This window comes from Mastomys coucha, unplaced genomic scaffold (genome assembly GCF_008632895.1).
Source record: "Mastomys coucha isolate ucsf_1 unplaced genomic scaffold, UCSF_Mcou_1 pScaffold17, whole genome shotgun sequence".
Taxonomy (NCBI): domain Eukaryota; kingdom Metazoa; phylum Chordata; class Mammalia; order Rodentia; family Muridae; genus Mastomys; species Mastomys coucha.
This window is the reverse complement of record NW_022196899.1, coordinates 29,627,690-29,645,669: the sequence shown is the minus strand read 5'-3', so window position 1 is coordinate 29,645,669 and position 17,980 is coordinate 29,627,690. Positions and strand designations below refer to the sequence as shown.

Below are 17,980 nucleotides of genomic sequence, written 5' to 3'. Positions count from 1 at the left end.
CTTCTATAATTTTGTTGAAGATATTTACTGGCCCTTTAAGTTGGAAGTCTTTACTCTCTTCTATACCTGTTATCTTTAGGTTTGGTCTTCTTATTGTGTCCTAGATTTCCTGGATGTTTGGGTTTGGAGCTTTTTGCCTTTTGCATTTTCTTTGACTGTTGTGTCAATGTTTTCTATGGTATCTTCTGCCCCTGAGATTCTCTCTTCTATCTCTTGAATTCTGTTGGGATGCTTGCATCTATGACTCCTGATTTCTTTCCTAGGTTTTGAATCTCCAGGGTTGTCTCTCTTTCTGATTTCTTTATTGTTTCTATTTTGATTTTTAGATCCTGGATGGTTTTGCTCATTTCCTTCACCTGTTTGATTGTGTTTTCCTGTAGTCCTTTAAAGGATTTTTGTATTTCCTCTTTAAGGGCTTCTAGCTGTTTACCTGTGTTCTCCTGTATTTCTTTGAGAGAATTATTTATGTTCTTCTTAAAGACCTGTATCATCATCATGAGAAGTGATTTTAGATCTGAATCTTGCTTTTCTGGTGTGATGGTGTATCCGGGACTTGCTATGGTGGGAGAATTGGGTTCTGATGATGCTAAGTATCCTTGGTTTCTGTTGCTTCTGTTCTTATGCTTGCCTCTGGCCATCTGGTTATATCAAGTGTTATCTGCCCTTGCTAAATCTGACTGGAGCCTGTCCTTCCTGTGATCCTGGTTGTGTCAGAACTCCTCAGAATCAAGCTGTCTCTGTGATTCTGTGATTCTCAATTCTGTGATCCTAAGCTCATTAGAGCTTCCTCTGTGTATTATGGGACTCACTGCAGAGTTTGTGCCCAAGGTCTGCTCATAGGGCACCGGCCCAGACAGACCAGAAGCAACCTGTGCCACTGGGCTGGTGAAGTTCCTGCATGCCTGGGTCCCGCTGGTCCCAGTTGCTCCCAGTTTTGAGACAGATGTATTACTTAGGATTCTTTATCCTCTTCTATGTTTATAATTCAAAGGTTTTTTTTTTTTAATGATGCCCCACATTTCCTGTGTGATCCTTTTCTGTTTTTAAATGGTTTCATGTTCATTGATAATTTGGCCTAGATATTCTACTTTATCTTCCAGACCTGATATTCTATTTTTTGCTTGATTCATTGTATTTGCAAGGCTTTCCTTTGGGTCTTCTAGTTGGGCTATTGGGTCTTTCAATTCCATCTCCATTTCATATTGAGTCCTCATCTGTGTTTCTATTTCCTTATTTAATTTTGTTTTCAAGTCCTGGGTTGCCTTCATCACTTCTATCAGCTTTATGTTTCTGTTTTCTTGGGCACCACTCAGGCATTTATTCTCCTTAAGCTCCTTCTCCAGATTTCATTGAGATGTTTCTTTGTGTATTCTTTAAACTATTTGAATTCTTTCTGGGGGGGGGGGGTTATGGTTGTTCTTTTAATTTCTTTGTCTTGAAATTCATCTAGATAATTCTCATTGACAATCATTTCCACAGGACTAGTAGATTTTGGAGAAAAGCTACTGACTGGATCTTTCATATTGTTGGTATTCCCGGGGTGAGATCTTGGTGTGTAGAATTCCTTTGTAAGTTTTAGGTTTGTGTGGATGGAGCAGCGTCAGGGAGAGATGTTGGGGCAGGTTGGGTCTAGAGATCTGAAGTGGCAGTCAGGTGGGTGGAGGGGACTGTGCTGGTTCACAGGATGTACTTCTTGTTCCAAGCTGGGAGTGTGGCTGTAGATAGGTATGAGTGGGAATGTTGGTTATGACTTGGGCGAGTCCTATTGTATGGCAGAAGGTAGGGAAGGTATGGGACCAAGCCAAGAGCTCCTCTGCAGAGAAGGCCAGACTTGGTTTATGCACTTGTGGGACCAAAGCTAAGTCTGGAAGATTGTAGAAAATGTATGGATGAAGAGGTCATGGGTGTTCACCAAGATGGACCCTGGAGAAGGGCATTGGTAGTCTGTATATGGAATGGGGCTGTGAAGGCTGTGCAAAGTGTCCAGTTGGTAGATGATGGTAGAGTGGGTCTTGGTGGAAGCCTAGATGTTGGCTGCAGTATAGGCGGAGGTAGTGAGACTAGGTCCTAGGTCAGATCATGGGGCCAGGGACACTATGGAAGCTTAGACATCACTATTACCAGACATAGGCCATCAGACTTGACTTGTGCACTGCCTGTGAGACCTGAATTATATCTAGCAGGATGTGGAAAACAAGTATTGTGTGTGTGTGTGTGTGAGGGGGGGTGTATTATACTCACTGTAGACCCTGGAGTAGGATGTGGAAAGTTTTTAGATTCAGAGTGGGATGGTATAGGCAGCTGCAAAGGGACCTGTGACCTGACTTCAATAGTCTTCTTTTTGTTTGTTCTTTCTTGTTGGTTTACTATCAAGTAATTAAATGAATGTTGTTACTTACTATGTACTTGTATTCATCTGCATCAGTTGCTTTTTTTGTTGCTGTGACAACATAGACCATTCCATGATGAATTTCTTTTATTATTATTATTATTATTATTATTATTATTATTAGATGTTTTATTTACAATATCTCCTTTCCAAGGTTCCCCTCCAAAAAAAAATAAAATAAAATACAAAAACTAAAACAAACCCCTGTTCCCTCCCCCCTCCCCCTGCTCACCACCCCACTCCCTTCTGCTTCCTGGCCCTGGCATTCCCCTACACTGGGGCATAGAACCTTCACAGGGCCATGGACCTCCATGATGAATTTCTACTACTTGATAATAGAACGTAGCTAGCGTCTACCTTAGACATCCTTTGTGGCTTGGTAACAGTGATGTCTGCTGGGAATGGTTTACTTCTCAGTTGCTCTGAGAACATAGGACCTTTATATCCTCAGGCTGCTTTGTTGTTCTCCTTTTCTTTATCACAGAGTCAGGGGCCAAGCTGACTCAGGATAGGGATTTATGAGAACAGATTGAGACATACATGCTTGTGTCTGAAGTGAGAAGCCTCAGTTCATCTCCAGAGCCAGCTTCTCAGTGGACTTTAACAGCACATGACAATTTATCAATATAACGTACATGTAAAAGGCATTTGCTTCTGGGTAAAGCAAAACTCAGTGGTTTACATTGGACGGGAAATTTACTGGGGAGTCCAGTGACAGCTGGCTGGGTCCAAAGCGCCTGCCCCTGTATGACCTACATAACTTGTTCAAACAAGTCATATATTCTTGGTTGTCCACTGGAAAAAGACTGACAAGAGGCAGATAGCATTTTCTTCCTTCAATGTGGTATAAGGAACAGAACCCTTGATTTAGGTTCTGCTCGGGTTTCTTTACATTTTGTAAGGTTGTGAGTGTATGGATCCAGGTGACAGAGGTGTCAGCCTTTGCTGGTATCTAACTTGACATTCTCCCTGACTAGTCTCGGGGTGACCAACTGCTTGAAAACCTGGACCCAGTTTGTGTGTGTCTGAAGATGAAGGGGAGATATCAGAAGGAACAACAGGGAGTAAGCATGCTTCAGAGGAAGGTCAGGGATACCCTATAACCTTTAGAATAATAAACCAATATGTGACAAGCCAGGCAAAAGAAACATTTTCTAACAAAATGCATTCCTAACATAAGCATTTTAAACTGTAGGTTTACTTTAAAACAAGAAGAAGAGAAGAGGAAAAATGTAGTCTGGGTTTATGACAAAATGAAGGAGCAGCTGAGAGAAAAAGAAGAGCAATATGATAAAGAAGTTAAAATGAAACAAAAACTTGAACTTCGTGTTAGGGAACTGGATGTGGAACTGAAGACTGTGAGAAACGATCTTGATAAAGTAAGTGGACTGTTTAAATTTTGTAAGGTTGTGAGTGTGTCAGTCTGTACTCAGGATGAGCAGAATCAAGTAAGATCAAATATGCTTAAAATTATGTTTTGCTTTTACTTCACTAATACTGTTATCCCTTTGAACATATATATATATAGTGAATATAAACATATAATCATATAAGACATATATGGGGATATGATCTGAGATATATCCTTGGCATACTGATCTTGCAGTCTTCAAAGGTGTCCACACGTGCAAACGTGGCACACCTAACGAATCTCCTGGGCAATGTGACCATACTCTTATGGCTTCTGAGAATGGGAGGAAGACTTTTTGGTTCTATCTTTAGGCTTACCATGGAGCCTTAGGTCATGCAAACTCAGTTCCATCCAAAACCACCCTGAGCCAGTGGATTCCAAGTCTGTTGTTTCATGTCCATGAGAATAAGGAAATAGGGACAAGAAGATAAGGAAAATACCAATTCATTAAGGAAAATTGAGAATGAGTTTACAAGGGTAGGGCAGGCACCAAAAGAGAAAATACCCCGTGTTGTCCTGGTCATTTGCATTTCCCTTTCCTTCATTTGTTTTATGGAGAGAATTCAGTGGAGCCTGAGGTAGGTTCTATAGGGATTAGTCAGTTTTTGTGTACCTCACAGACCCAGCTAATGAGAAGTCGATATCCCCTATGTATGCTGTCTTGGCTCTACCAAAACTATTCATTAATTTAGGGAGGGGTTACATGTGGTACATGACTATCTGGTGATCCACCAGAGAGGTCCTGTCCTGATAACCGCAGGGCAGCTAGCTCCAGTCTCAGTACAGGAGCACTGTGTGTTCTTATGTGGATGTGACTATATTATTTAGGTTTTGAGAATTGAGCCACAACCTCTGGCAGTCATCTAAGAAACAGCCAAGCTCATTTCCTGGGTTAAACTGAAGGTTGAGCATCTAGGAAAAACAACAAAAGCCAAAAAGCATCAGAGTAAGCAAAACAGTAAAAGGACCCCCCTGAGATGGGAGGGACCCTGAGGCTGAGAGTCTGCTAAATAGACTCTGGGTTTGGATATTCTATAGGGCCTCTAAGTCCTCCCCTTCCCCTTTGGTCCTACCCAGACGCCCTCTCGTATGCCTTACCACTCTTTCTCCTCTCACTGTTTTCTTGAACTAAGAGGCTTCCATCTTCAGGAGCAGAATTTTGTTTTCCTTGTTTACTTCCATCCCCTTAAGTCTCCTTCAGGCAGGGAGGGACAATGAGAACTCTAGCTACCTCAACTCTAGCTGAGGAGGGCAGAGTCTGGGTGGTGATATTGGGGAGGTGTTGGTCCAAGACAAAAGGAACCCTTGTGAGGCAGGAAGGCTCCTGGAGCTGGTTCAGGGGTTTGCAATGGAGTTCTGGATGAAAGTGCACTTTGAGATCTGCCTGTAGGAGCAGAGGGATCGAAGGACTGATGAGGAGAACATTAGAGGCCACCACACCATTGCACAGAGTAGTATCGCCATCCCGAGAAAAGTCTCACATAGCAGCAATCACTGAACAATGTTCCAGAAGGTGTAGTACAGATGATACAATAATGCTACTGATTTAGGATGTAGATTACACCCTGAGGCCCTCCACTGGACCTACTCAGAGCTCAACCTGCACTTTTCTTCCTCTACTATCATCCTCAAGTAGCTTACCTGAGGCTGGCATTCTTGAACTCAACACGTATCATGAAATCACCTTGTACTCCTAATCTTCCTCCTGAGTTCTTGACTCAAAGGCATGTGTCACAATTCCTGGTTTTACAGTGTGTTTAGGGACCTCATGTAAGCACTCTGCAAACCAAGCTATGGTCCTAGCACCAAGTTTTTAGTTAGGCTGTTGAAAAGGGTAGCTATCATTTATGAAATTAAATTTTGAGTAATTCATATGGGAGGCAGGTTCTTGTGGGTTTTATAGGCTCTTTGAATACTTTTTCAAGGTTTGTCTGTTAAACGAGGTTAGTCAGGGTTTCTATTCCTGTACAAACATCATGACCAAGAAGCAAGTTGGGAAGGAAAGGGTTTATTTAGCTTACTTCCATATGCTGTTGATCACCAGAGGAAGTCAAGACTGGAACTCAAGCAGGTCAGGAAGCAGGAACTGATGCAGAGGCCATGGAGAGATGTTCCTTATTGGCTTGCTTTCCCTGGCTTGCTCAGCCTGCTCTCTTATAGAACCCAAGACTTCCAGCCCAGGGATGGTACCAGCCACAAGGGACCCTACTCCCTTGATCACTAATTGAGAAAATTCCCCACAGCTAGGTCTCATGGAAGCACTTCCCCAACTGAAGCTCCTTCTCTGTGATAACTCCAGCCTGTGTCAAATTGGCACATAAAACCAGCCAGTATACAAGGCTTTAGACTCCTTTCCTCTCCTTCCACCACTACCATGATGTATAAGAATAAAAAATGTCTCTAAATGTGTCTTTAGGTTTTAGAGGAAAGAAACTCCATCAAGAGGCAACTTTTGCAAGAACAGAACACCAGAGTCTTACAGGATGAGATTCTAGCAAATCACCTTCACAAACAAAAGGAGTTAAAAATCACACAAGAAAAGATTAGTTCTCAGGTATTTTCTTTAGTTGCCTTTAAGTTCTTGTATTTGTATGTGTAAATAGTTAAAAAAAAACAATTAAAGGCCTCATGAAAACTACAGAGAACTTTTCAAATTTTTATGTGAATATTCATAGTACACATACTTTGATGTGGAAATAGCTCTTTTTATTTTAGCAACTTGGATAAAGTCACGTTAATTCAAGTCCATTTGTCTACAGCATAGGGATGACATTCACAGTGACCTCATCCAAACATCATGCAAGTCCTGCTTTAGACAGCATAGAATAATGCCTTTGATTCTGGCCTCCTCTGAAGAAAGGGTATTGGTTACTTCCCGTAAGAATGCATCTTTCTGTCGTCACAAAAGCCTTGCTAGTAACAATGTATCATCTGCTTTCAGTCATGATTTCTGCTTTCTCAAGCTGCTAATGGAGACATTTGGTTATTTGTTTCAACATTTGACAAAGAGGGAAATAGAGGCAACAGAGATTATATTTTAGATGTCATTTCCTTCTGTTCCAGAAGAGTAACAGTTTGCTACAATTCTTTCTGTCACTCCAAAGGGCTTTTGGTTTCAGAGGATGAGTTCATGGCATCCTGGTGGGGAGCATGGCAGCAGACATGGCACTGAAGTAGTAGCTGATAGCTTATATTCCTATCCACAAGCAGAAGGCAGAGAGGAGAGTGGGGGATGGAAAGAGACACAGAGAGAAAGAGACAGAGACAGAGAGACTAAGACAGGGAATAGTATTTCTCTTAATCCTTTCCAAATGGTTCTACAAACTTGGCGGCAAACATTTAAATATATGAGCCATTTTCACTCAAACTACCACACTGACTGTTACTGAAAATACTTCCATGAACTCTCATTGGTGAAGTACTGGTATAATATGTATATCTCCCCATTTCTCTTCTTTTGCTCTTGCTGACTTATTCTGTTTTTTTGTTTGTTTGCTTGTTTGCTTGCTTGCTTCCTTGCTTGCTTGGGAGTACAGGGTCTAAATGCTGTAGCCCTGATAGATCTGGAAGTCAATATATAGACTGAGTAAGCCTGGATCTGATAATGAGTCTCCTACCTCATCCTTCCAAATGCTTGGACTCTAGGCATAAGCCACTATGCAAGGCTACATGTCTCATGTTGTTAAATAAATTGTAAATTTGTGTTGACAAATTGACAGTTGTTAGAATAACATTAACTCTTCAAATCTAAGCCAGTGCACTACACAGAGTCTTGCATAGTCGTATTTATTGTGGCATTGTTCACAATGGTCAACTTATGGATTCAGCTACCAGTGGATAGAGAAAAATGGTATCTATACACAGTGGAATTTTATTGTGCCATAAAGAACATATATATATTCTTGTAATGTATGTGAATGCTGAGAGAGACAGGAAGACCATTTGGGAAAATGAAGGGGTTGGCTTAGCCTAAAGGATAAAGAGAAAACAGGAAAGGCCATTGCTGGCTGGGGTTTGATATGGTCAAAGCACATGATATATAGAGATGAAAATGTATTTTTGAAATTCACCACCACATACAGCAAAAATATACTAATAAAAGAAAAGAAAAAGCATAAAATAACATTTTTCATACTATAGCAATAATTTACTTAAGACATTAACATAAGGCTCTCATTCTAAATGTTAAGAAATTAAACATAAAATTAATAACACGTCAACAGTGAAAAATTGTCTTGCATTTTTCTTACTATGCATAAAGAATGAGACTTGCCATTATTCTTCAGTCTGCAGTTGAAGCTGGGATTTATAGGTGTGTAGTAATTTACCAAGTCAAGAGCTCTGGAGACAGCGTTTCTCATATGCAGTCACTCCACATAATCTCCAGTATTCATCAGAGTACACGCTAAAGCATCCCAGCATGAGTGGTGAACTGATTCAGGAATAATCGTGATTTCACATTACAATCCAGTATTTTCAGCCCATTGGCCCTCGTCCACCTCTGATGACCACGCCCCTTGTGTATGCATACTACTTAATCCAAGAGGAAACATTTGCTTTATGCTACATCACCACTGACCACCAAGGAGTCCTGAGAACAAATGGGTTGTAAATAATAATAAGCAGACAAAAGTACCATTGGTTAGTGACATTATGGCTTCATGGCGTATTAAGAAATTAATGGTGAGCATGAAGCTCACTATTTGTTGCACTCTCAGAAGAAAAGAATGTTTCAGTCCATTTCACAAAGATTATTTCTTCCATTGCTATGCCACTTTGTTTTAATAAAACACAAAGCATAGTAATAATGCTAGTGGGGCTATGACCCTATTAAGTCCTATAGCCTTACCAATCACCCAATAGAACATAGAGTATTGTTGACTCCATTTTACTGAGAAGGAATAGATATAGCAAGGACAATGTATTTGGGACCACATAGCCAGTAATTGTTGAGTCTGGGCTTCAGACTCAGCATTAGACTGTGAATGACTACCGTCATTGGAATAGCAGCTGTCATTTATATGTGCATGAACATTTCAGATTACAGTGGAGGCAATCTTTGGAATGCAACAATTTAAATTTTCCCCCTAGGGGATGTCTTGTTTCCCTGTACTGTATCAGCTTTTGCAGTTTTTAGTGTTATTGTGGCTTGAATGGAAAATGTCTCATGTGTGTAGAACGTGGTCTGTTGTGGCAAACTGTGGAAACTTGAAGAAGCAAGGCCTGGATGAAGGAAGCAGGTTCCAAGAGGGAGGTCTTGAGCCGCACGTGCCGGCCCTGATTCGACACATGACTCTGCTTCCCGATTTATAGACGCACAGCTAGTTGTGCGGCAGGTTCTTGCTACCATGTAGTGAGCCCCAGCTGCCCTGCCTTCCCCACCACAAAACTGAAAGAAAATACGTTTCTCTTCTCCTGAGTTTTATATCTTGGCAGGTTTTATATCACAGCAAAAAGGAAAGAAAATTGGTACCAAAAAGTGGGGCTATTACTGTAAGAAACCCAGTCATGTGGTTCATGGGCCTTTGGAGCTAGTTTGCTTGAAGAATAGGGGAGAATTTGTAGCTCAGGGCTAAAGAACCAGTAGACTGTTGTAAGTGGAGTTTCTTTTTTGCAGTAGACGATGGCAACAACACAGAGATGTACAACCAGTCAATATGCAGCATGTAAGAGATTGTGGTGTGCTCAGCTCTAGATGGGACATCTATCTCATACTCCCTCTCTAAAGGTTTAGAACTCATTGCAGAAAAGGGACAGAAAGATTGTAAGAGCCAAGATCATTGGCACGCAGAGCAAAGCAATATTTACCAGACACTACAGGGGCATTGCAAGCATGAACTCAGAGGCGGTGACTTCAAGCACAAGGCCTGCATAAGATCTAGCCCAAGTCCCAGTATGGAAAGTTGAAGTGTTAGCATTTCCCTCAGCTACATGATCTGCCAGGATTCGAGCAGAGCTACCTCGGTCCCCTCCCCCACAGCCACGCCCTGCCTTACACACCATGATGGAATGTATTCCTCAAACCATGAGTGAGCCAAAATGAATGCACTATTTCTGTATTCTCTTACAGTGACACAGAAAGTAACTGATATGATAATATAAAAATTAAAAACAATACTTTTTTTTTCAGTCCTAGTGAAAGTATATTACAGAGAGAGTTCTAGGACAACCAGGGCTACACAGAAAAACCCTATCTCAAAACAACGAACTTTTTAAAGGACTACTGGTATTATTTAAGCTTTGTAAATTATAAAATCTCTGTGTTTTGTTATGAAGAATGCGTTTGGATATGTCTATAATAATTTAGGTAATTTTGCAGTAGCAACAACAACAAAAAGTATCTATACATAGTCTTTGGTGAAGGGTTACTGTATCTACTGATATTTTAGCACAAAATTTTAGTGGGCACATTTATACCAGATTGTTAGTAAAGAATTTTTCCCTTTGTTTTAGTTACAAGAAGCACTGGAGCAACACATACAGCCTGCCCAATGCTCTGAGAAGATGCACGACTACATACAAAAGTACACGGCCGCATGCAAATGACTTTTGAGTATTTACAAAGCAAATAAATAGTGTGGTATGAGAATTATACCAGTCATGACAGTTTATGAGACTTATTCTTAATTTACTTGAAACACAATTTAGGCTTGGGCTACAGTTTAGTAGTATAATAATTTTTTGCAAATCTGATAAGTTTGCTTTATTATTCTTAAAACAAAGCTAGAAAATGATACATTTATTATTTCAATTTTTATTTTTTTAAGAATTTAAATAATTATCATTTAAGATCTGTGTTAATAAATTGTGTGATGTTTTTAAAATTGGCATGTGAGAGTAACTATCTTCAAATGTACATTATAGACTTGGACTTGAAAACCTCAAGTTAAAAGCAACAGCAAGAAAGCAAGCAGAGAAAATTGAACAGTTAAAGAAAAATCTACTAAATGAATTTTTGGTAAGTTAGTCTCTTATTTCTTGTAATATCAAAAAGAAAGTTTCACTCCTCTAATATTAGGAATGTTGCATGCCAGAGGCCAGCTCCAGCAGTGAGTTCGGCAATCCAACCAGGAGATGCAGAGTCGGCAACTAGTGTAAAGCAGGCACATACTCACATGCACGTGGGGATGAATGAGGCTCCAGTGACTTTATTTTTTTCTCCCACAGATTATAGTCCCCAGAAAAACCTTTCAAGCAGTAAAACAGTTACGATGTGCTTATATTCTATTTTTCTTTAAGTGAATGATTACAATAAACATAATTTAAAAAAAAACCAGCAGGTTCCCCAATACCTTTACATGATTAAACATTTCATGAAGTACAGGTGAAAAAAATTATTACCAAGGACACACATACATGCATGTCTAAGCAACTTGTTACAGATTAGGAAATAGTAAGCAAGCAAGGTGCTTTTCTCAGCAAGGTCTCTTACTGGCAGGCTACAGTTTGGTGTTAGAAAGCAAGGGTAAATCATTTAAATATTTATCTTAAAATGTAATCTTATAAAAAGTCTTAAAAGAATAACAAATCTAAACATACATACACACACATTTATATACAAATATATATATATATATTCAGCCATTTCTACTTTAAATCCTCTGGTGCAGGCCTATTCACCAACCTTTTTTTTTTTTTTTTTTTTTTTTTTTTTTAGTAAATAATGTCAGGAAGCCAAGGATGATAAAAACGAGTATCACAAATTAATCATCATCTTTGATCACCAATCCATCTTTAACAAGAAAGGCACATCAGCAAGCAAAAGCTAGGCTGCCATTGTTCTTGCCTCTGACCTCAGTGAGCCCTCCCTCAACTATCAAAACTGCCTTTCTGATCTTTATACTTTCCCCACAAGATTCTCCATAGCAAAGCTACTGACAAAAACATGTTTACCTAACTTTACTGACAACCAACATCTCTCAATTCTCTCTAAGGATGGTGGTTGAATTATTAATCTGCTCCAACAGCAGCAATACTGTAAAGATCAATCACTATTATTGTAAGTACCAATGACACTGACCAGTGAGAGTCTGGAAACCCCATTCGAGTTTTCACACAGCTCGTAGATTATGAGAGACATGATGACCATGCAGACAGGACTTCAAGCAGAGTGTTACTCCATAACAATATGAGGTCATCAGGACTCATAATCCTTGGGCACTGGGAATGTACCCTTGAAACATGAAACTATCCTTGAAAAAAAAACCACTAACCATTGTGTTGGCTGGTCCATCTTACAGCTAGAAGTTTCATTTTCTTGCTATATCTTTAATATACATAATTTGACAATTTATTGAACATGAGTTAGCTGAGAATAAGAGCCATAAGACATCCTCTTACATCAGTGTCATACAGAGATGTATTAATGGATCAGAAAAATGAAAGTCCAGTAATAATACCCCAAGCCTATTAAATTTATTAAAAGTAATGAGGGGTTTTCTACATATTCTCAAAAATTAGGAATGTTAACTAAAATCATTAGCCACTTTGAACTCCTTCCCAAAGGTCTAAGGCATCCTACATGTTCCAGTTGTTTTGTTTTCTTAAATGATGGCACCTCCCATTCATTAACATCATCTCACCCTCCATTCAGTAACATCCTCTCACCCCTATTCAGTAACATCATCTCATCATCTCTCATTCAGTAACATCATCTCACCCCCCCATTCAGTAACATTATCTCATCATCTCTCATTCAGTAACATCCTCTCACCTCCCCATTCACTAACAACATCTCACCCCCCCATTCAGTAACATCATCTCACCTCCCATTCAGTAACATCCTCTCACCTCTCATTCACTAACAACATCTCACCTCTCATTCAGTAACATCCTCTCACCTCTCATTCAGTAACATCATCTCACCTCACATATCTGTGTTATTTTGCTTCTTAAGTCACCTCAAAGTTCAATTTCTCAAAGCCAACATTTTTTTTTATAATCTCTGTTTAAATAAGGCTGAATGTGGCCATCTCACTTGGGCATCAACTTCAGTGACTTGAAACTAGGCACTAAAATAATCTTAACAGTTTGTTCATCCACACGTTTGGCAATAGAATCTGACTAAGCCTTTGGCAGGGTTTCCTACATTAGGATTCCTTGTGTAGCTTGAGTTGCCTCACAATTATAATATCACACTACTGAATTTAAGTCATTCTTATTCACAAGTAAATATGGATCATATGTCTCATGGGAGATATCTATTCTTTCTGAGAATCATTACATCTTAGAATTCAATTCAAATATTATCAAACATTTGTAGTTCAGGAAAAGGATTATTTGTGGGGCAGTGTGGGGCAGTGGTCCCCTCAGGTAACTTAGGCTCAGTAGAGTATTTGGCTTTGAGCCCTGGGGCCTCTGTGGGGAATTTCTGCTTGCAGGAGGCGGAAGGAACTTGGCCATAACTTCTGAGTCTTTGGTTCCTGTTTCAGTCACAACCCCTCACAGCTGCCTCTGTAGAAGATGTGTGCTCTATCAGGCAGACAGTGGCTCAAGCTCCCAGCATTCTAGCTGGACCCTACACTTAGTCATCTGACCACAAGCCAGACGTGCCATGCCCCATACAATATAAGGGGCAGTTTGCCCCCGCCTCTCTCTCTCTCTCTCTTGCTCTTTGTCTCTTCCCTCTCTTGCTTCTTCTCTTCCTCTCTTGTCTTCTTCCTCTCTTTCCTGCTTTTTGTTCTCTTCTCTTGCCTTCTTGCTCTCTTGCTTTCTTCCTCTCCTTTCTTCTCTCTCTCTCTCTCTCCTTCCCTTCTCCTTTCCTTCTCTCTACTTGACTGGCCTATTTTCTCCTTCCTACAATAAAATATCTCATTTATACATTGCCTCCTTTTTAGCTAACATGTACCCCGCCCACAGGCTTCAACACCAGGGGGAGAAAGAGAACTCCAGGCCTCAGCCCAGGCCCCACCATTGGTATAACAATTATTGACATTAGAATCCTTAGTTATAAGATTAATTAACTATTATTATTTTACATGTCTTATTTTCCTCCTTCTGGGAGCAAATTATTTGTAGAAACTATATAATGCCATATTATATCCTCATGTCATCTTTAAAAGTAAAGATAGATACTGTAAGAAACGTATTTCTAAGGGGTGACTTCATTTTAAGATAAAACTATAGAAAATAACACTTATGTAACAGGTGAGTATAAAGACTATGTTCTGTGACTCTTGGTGAATTTTTCCTTGTCCAATTTCTGAGTAATGGAAACAACATTGTAAGAATTAAGTAGACATGATACTTTGTTGCAACTAAAATTGTGTCAGATTTTGTTTCATGTATTCTTTTAGACTATTGTCAGCTCACTTTCCTCAGCACCAAGGTATGTTATTTTGTGTCTACAGAGTGATGATCTTACTGAAAAACTGGAAACCACATCTGCCAAATGTCAACATCTCTATAAACAAAATCAGCTGCTTTGGCGGGAGTTACTGTCTATGAAGACAATACAAAGGAAATGTGAAAAACTAAAGAAGCATAAAAAGAAGTTAGAACAAGAAGTAGTTAGCCTCAGAAGTCACATGGAAAAAAATATGATAGAATGTGACCAAATAGAACAGTATAAATGGGAAATCGAAGAGAAAACAAAGCAGGAATTGGTGGAAAAGTTAAAACAAGTCAACCTATTCTTACAGGTTAATTATATGCCATATGTCTTCATTCTTTTCATTGCAAATAAGATTTTATGTGTGCACATTTTATGTATGCTTCTTCTACTAATTGTGTCACAAGCTGCTTTATACATTTTCTAAGAAACTGTGAGAAAGGCCAGAGGTTCAGGAGGACCAGAATGAAACACAGTCTTTCTGATAGGACAAAACCACAGTATTCATAAACTCACAGCAGACATGATAGCCCTCAGAAGACCTGAACAAGATCAAACCAGTCAACATTTTACATGGTGTGGGAGGGGGGTTCATGCCCCTTCTCCTAACTAAGGAGCTATGGACAGTTGATGACTTCTAGGGAGGAGAGTATTTTTTAATGGGTGTGGCCCCTAGAAAGTCAACCATGCTCAGTGAATGGTCCCACACCTGTGAGTATATAAACAGCACAAATTGGTACATTATGTGTTTTTAAAATGACAATGGGAAATTGGATGTAGGCAGAGTTGAAGGGAGAAGAGAGGATGGACTTGATCAAAATGCATTCTAGAAACTCTCAAAGAATAAAAGTGTTCTGTTAGAAATTTTGAAAGGAAGGTGATACATATTTTCCCTTGAAATAGTTCCATCAGTGTACGTAAACTAATCATAAAAAACTACTGTTCTTAGAATCATTTGATGTTTTAGACTACCTGGCATACGACCTGACTTAGGAGGAAAAGGAAAAACTATGGAACAAAAATTGCACTTTGAATTGTCCTTAAGTTACCTTGTTCAATGTATTTAATTTTGAGTTGCTATTATTTGTGACTTATCAGATTGTTTGAGTATGACCATGGAATAATGTTGATCTGAGGCCATACACTGGCAGGGCATGTGCTTAGCACATGTATTCGAACCTCAGTACCACAAAATATATATATATAAGGGCAGCAAATAAAAGAATGATTCTATTTTTAAATTCAAATTTAACATAACTCATATCAAGGAAATAGGTGCATAATAACTATTTTAGCTACAATTATTTTAAAACTATTTGTGTTCAATTTGCTGTAGACACAAGCAGCATATGAGGACAAGCTAGAAAAGTTAAGACACAAACAGAACGCTTCGGTACGAACTCAGATGGAGCTCAGAATAAGGGACCTGGAGTCTGAGTTCTCTAAGATGAGAAGTCAAGTTGATTGTAATCAAATAGAAATGGAAAACTATAAGCAGCTCTACCTAGAAGAAGTGAAAATTAGAAAATCATTGTCAAATAAATTAAGCAAGTAAGTTGGAACTCAGAGAAGATAAATTAGGCTCAGTGTTCTGTCCCTAGAATACAATTTTTACTAAAATGGGTTAATGCAATGAGTGTGAAAATCAACAATAGGATGTCAATTTGTAATCTAGTGCTGACACACAGTCAGAGCACTGGTCTAGCACATGTGGTGCCCACCCCAACCCCACAAAGTTACAAAGGAAAAGAGAATATAATTTTAGAAGATAGAACCAACAATGTAACTTAAGGGGCTGGAGAGGTGGTCCCAATGTCTAAGAGTGCAAACTGTTGAGCATCCAAGTTCAGTTCCCAGCATCCACATCAGGCAGCTTAACCCCTGCAAGTCCAGCTCCAGAGGATCCAGTGCTTCAGGCTCTGCCAGTACCTGCAATTATGTGAGCACATGCATATTCCTCCTTTTTAAAAGTTTATTTTAATAAATTCATCCATGTCAACTTATATCTCTAGCTTTTTATCCTTTGTTATCCTATAGTTAAAGATTATTTATCCTATGTATATGAGTACATTGTAGCTGTACAAATGGTTGCTGGGAATTAAATTTAGGACCTCTGTGCGAACCCCACTTGCTCCGGCCCAAAGATTTCTTTATTATTATACATAAGTACACTGTTGCTGTCTTCCAACACACCAGAAGAGGGCGTCAGATCTCATTACAGGTGGTTGTGAGCCACCATGCGGTTGCTGGGATTTGAACTCAGGACCTTTGGAAGAGCAGTCAGTGCTTACCCGCTGAGACATCTCATCAGCCTCAGTTATCCTATGGTTAACCTGGCATATTTCTAAAGCTCTGTATTTTATATACTCTCATTACCAAATTTCTACTTCTCCTCTCAAAAAGAAATATTAAAAGGATTTTTGTTGCAATGGGCACATTCTACTCACTGTAAAATTAACTTTCTTTGATTAGTTTTTTTTGTTGTTATTGTTACTACCACTTGAGGGTCCCTAGACAGAGACTCTCCTTTACAGTTTTCAATTGTGCCTTAAAACATAGTTTTGTTTCAGGAAAACATTAGCATAATACTTAAGGAAAGTATACCTTGGAAAATGGTAAGACAATTTCTGATTCAGTGTGGGTCTGAGTAGAAGACAGAAAGGGTAGAGCCCTTCTGCTCAATGGGCAATGTCATGAACTGTTTTAAAATGTAGATTATTTAGGATCCTCTCAGAAACATGAGGTATGAAGAATTTGACTTTGCACTCTTCATAGAACAGATGAAAGACTGGCAGAAGTCAAAACCAAACTTCTCATGGAAAGAAAACAAAACAGAGCTTCACAATACAGCATGGTGGACACAAGGCCTGTCCTGGAGTCCACTTGTCCTAGAGACAGTAATAAATTTTTCATTCCAAGAAGTTTCTCAGGAGAAAACATGCTTCCTACATCAAACCTCTGGCACTCAGTCGAGACCAAGGAGAACTGCAAGACCAAGGTTAGTTTTATCTTCCTTACTTTCCTTTGGATTCCATTCCTGGTGTAGCTCTTAATTTCATGTAATGCCAAGTTATTTACTTGACTTACACATAATGAGTGAACGTTACAATAATGTATGCTCATGGAGAAAGAAAATAAAAATTTTATAATTTTCAAGATTTCCAAAATTCTCATTGGCAAGCAATATTCATTTGTTGACTTGATGTCTCAGATGTAACTGTTCAGTGGACTTCCAGCTTCTTTAAAAGCTTATCAGCTTGCTACATTAGCAAACAGATGCGACTGTAGAAAACTAAATGTTTTAGAAATGCTTTGGCTTTCCTTACAAATGATTTAATTTGTGCTTCTATATTAGTTTTAGGACTTTTTTTTTCCAGCTGAGTGAAAAATATCATTAGAATTTTAATGTAATAGATTTGCCTCAAGGTTTGCTTTCCAGAACATGGCCAAATTCACAATTAACAGTTAACTCACAGTTAATCATATTATCTCTGTTGTCCTATTAGCATTATGACATTTCTCCATCCTTTATTGTCTTCATTAGTTGCATGCTTTGGTGCTTTAAACTGTTCACAGAAAACTCTCCAGTATCCTCTACCTTAACCACTCAACTCCGTGTGTGCCTCCCCTTTCATCCATCCATCAAGTCCAGTTCCAGTGCCCATGTATCCATGAATGTGGAGCGTAAGGAATCGATCAGTGGCAGCAATCTTAAAGAAAACCATCTCTGTCTCTCTGTCTCTATGTCTCTATGTCTCTCTCCCTCTTTCTCCTTCCCTCCCTCCCTTCCTCCCTCCCCTCTTCCTCCTCCTCCTAAGTCTCTCTCTCTCCCTCTTCCTCTCCCCCTCCC

The 17,980-nt window shown here is 39.3% G+C and overlaps 1 protein-coding gene across 6 annotated transcripts in view; it reads left to right on the top strand.

The window, feature by feature from the left end:
• Positions 1-17,980, top strand: part of LOC116095096 (ankyrin repeat domain-containing protein 26-like) — a 53,140-nt gene that overhangs the window by 14,738 nt on the left and 20,422 nt on the right. For 4 of the 6 annotated variants that reach the window (XM_031376619.1, XM_031376618.1, XM_031376620.1 and 1 more), the window contains exons 4-10: positions 3,585-3,768; positions 6,217-6,354; positions 10,254-10,324; positions 10,665-10,758; positions 14,150-14,440; positions 15,467-15,681; positions 16,906-17,128. In XM_031376619.1, coding sequence (XP_031232479.1) covers positions 3,585-3,768; positions 6,217-6,354; positions 10,254-10,324; positions 10,665-10,758; positions 14,150-14,440; positions 15,467-15,681; positions 16,906-17,128 — 1,216 coding nt within the window. The remainder of the gene's footprint in view (positions 1-3,584; positions 3,769-6,216; positions 6,355-10,253; positions 10,325-10,664; positions 10,759-14,149; positions 14,441-15,466; positions 15,682-16,905; positions 17,129-17,980) is intronic. The other 2 variants (XR_004120448.1, XR_004120447.1) reach the window with 1 other exon arrangement.